Raw genomic sequence first — 1,874 nt, 5'->3', positions numbered from 1 at the left:
TGAACCCGCCACCTTAGGTGTATGTGGCTGGCGCCTTAGCTGCTTGAGCCACAGGCGCCGAGCCAGCCTTTCCCTTTCAATGATAGCAGCCTACATTTAATATTTGAGGTTTGGTGTAGCTTTATTTTTAACCATCTCCTGGTTCAGAGGGCTACAGGGTCACAGGGCACAGGGCAAACCCTATAGCACAAGTTGCTTTTCATTTTACACTCACTGTCTTCTCCTGGTTGCTTTTGCTTTTCTTGGCAGGAGTTCAAAGAAGGACGCAGAGCCAGCCACACAGCCCCACAGGTCCTCTTTAGCCACAGGGAACCTCCTCTCGAGCTGAAAGATACAGATGCTGCCGTGGGTGACAACATTGGCTACATCACCTTTGGTGAGCAGGGTGTCCTTGTCACTTTTGTGCAGCTTTATTGAGTTCACACTGCAGAATACCTAAATCTGCACAGAACCTTGGTTAACATTTTAAGATGGGCAAAAGAGGATGGGCAAGGTGGTTCACGCCTGTAATCCTAGCACTCTGGGAGGCCAAGGTGGGTGGGTTGCTTGAACTCAGTAGTTTGAGACCAGCTCTGAACAAGAGCAAGACCCCATCTCTACTAAAAATAGAAAGACAGAGGCAAGAGGATTGCTGGAGCCCAAGAATTGGGGTTGCTGTGAGCTATGGTGACACCGTGGCACTCTACTCAGGGCAACAGCTTGAGACTCTGTCACAAAAAAGAAAAAAAAAATAAGATGGGCAAAAGCAGGCATACCAAGTTGTTGCCATTGCTCTAACTGCAGGAGGTGTGTCACAGAGTATTAATTACAGAATAGGCTATTTCTTTTTGTTTTGGCCGGTGCTGGGTTTGAACCCACCACCTCCAACATACGGGGCTGGCGCCCTATCCCTTTGAGCCACAGGCGCCACCCCCAGAACAGGCTGTTTCTTTTTCTTTTTTTCTCCTATTTTTCTTAAATCTTAAGGAAATCTTAAGACTAAACTGTGATGTCAAGAATTAAGCATTGAGCCACATAAGCATTGCTGAGCAGTTGGGTGGGAGTTCTCTGTCATTTGACATTTCTTGGTTTTTCACTTATTAAGCCTGAGCTCCGCCATGATTGACATATTCCACTTTTATACTGGAGGAATTCAAGTCTTCCTTCAGTTACTTCAGCTTCATGAGCTGGCTCATTATTATTATAACTGACAGTTTAGAATAATAGCTCATTCACACTTTTCCACCTGATGCCACTGGAATGTCTCCTTTTGGAAATTTTATTTAATTTAGGTTAGTGCTGAAGGTGTACCTCTTTTTGGTAATAGATGAGTTGGTTTACCATATTTCATTAAATCTAAGCTATACATCATTTGGTGGTTTGTTTGTTAGGAGAGATTTTGAGACAGAGTCTCACTTTGTCACCCTCAGTAGAGTACCATGGCATCATAGCTTACAGCAACCTCAAACTCTTGGTATTAAGCAGGCCTCTTGCCTAAGCCTCATGTAGCTGGGACTACAGGTGCCTACCACAACACCTGGCTATTTTTAGAGGTGGGGTCTTGGCTCAGGCTAGTCTTGAACCTGTGAGCACAAGCAGTCCACCCACCTCAGACTCCAAGAGTGCTAAAATTACAGGCATGAGCCACCATACCCACCCTTAAGCTATACATTTGTTTTTCATATTATTGTCTTTGAAGTTGGGATGCATTTTAAAAATTCGTGGCATGTCAGTTTAGTTGGCAGCATTTTTCTTTAGTGGTACATATAGTCATAAACACATTAGATTCTTTGAAATATATTATCTCCTATTTGTTATTCATTTCCTTTCAGGCCAGGGCAAGTTGACACAGGAATTCCAGCTGTTCTTAGAAGGCATTTCTTTTTTTTTTTTTT

General features: G+C 43.6%; 1 protein-coding gene across 2 annotated transcripts in view; it reads left to right on the top strand.

Moving 5' to 3' along the window:
- The window catches only part of ARPC2 (actin related protein 2/3 complex subunit 2), a 38,459-nt gene that overhangs the window by 30,485 nt on the left and 6,100 nt on the right, over nucleotides 1–1,874 (top strand). For both annotated transcript variants that reach the window (XM_012802195.1, XM_023510301.1), the window contains exon 8: nucleotides 250–376. In XM_012802195.1, coding sequence (XP_012657649.1) covers nucleotides 250–376 — 127 coding nt within the window. The remainder of the gene's footprint in view (nucleotides 1–249; nucleotides 377–1,874) is intronic.

This window comes from Otolemur garnettii, unplaced genomic scaffold, assembly GCF_000181295.1.
Source record: "Otolemur garnettii isolate 467f Iridium unplaced genomic scaffold, OtoGar3 scaffold00013, whole genome shotgun sequence".
Lineage (NCBI taxonomy): Eukaryota > Metazoa > Chordata > Mammalia > Primates > Galagidae > Otolemur > Otolemur garnettii.
This window is presented reverse-complemented; position numbering and strand designations above follow the sequence as displayed.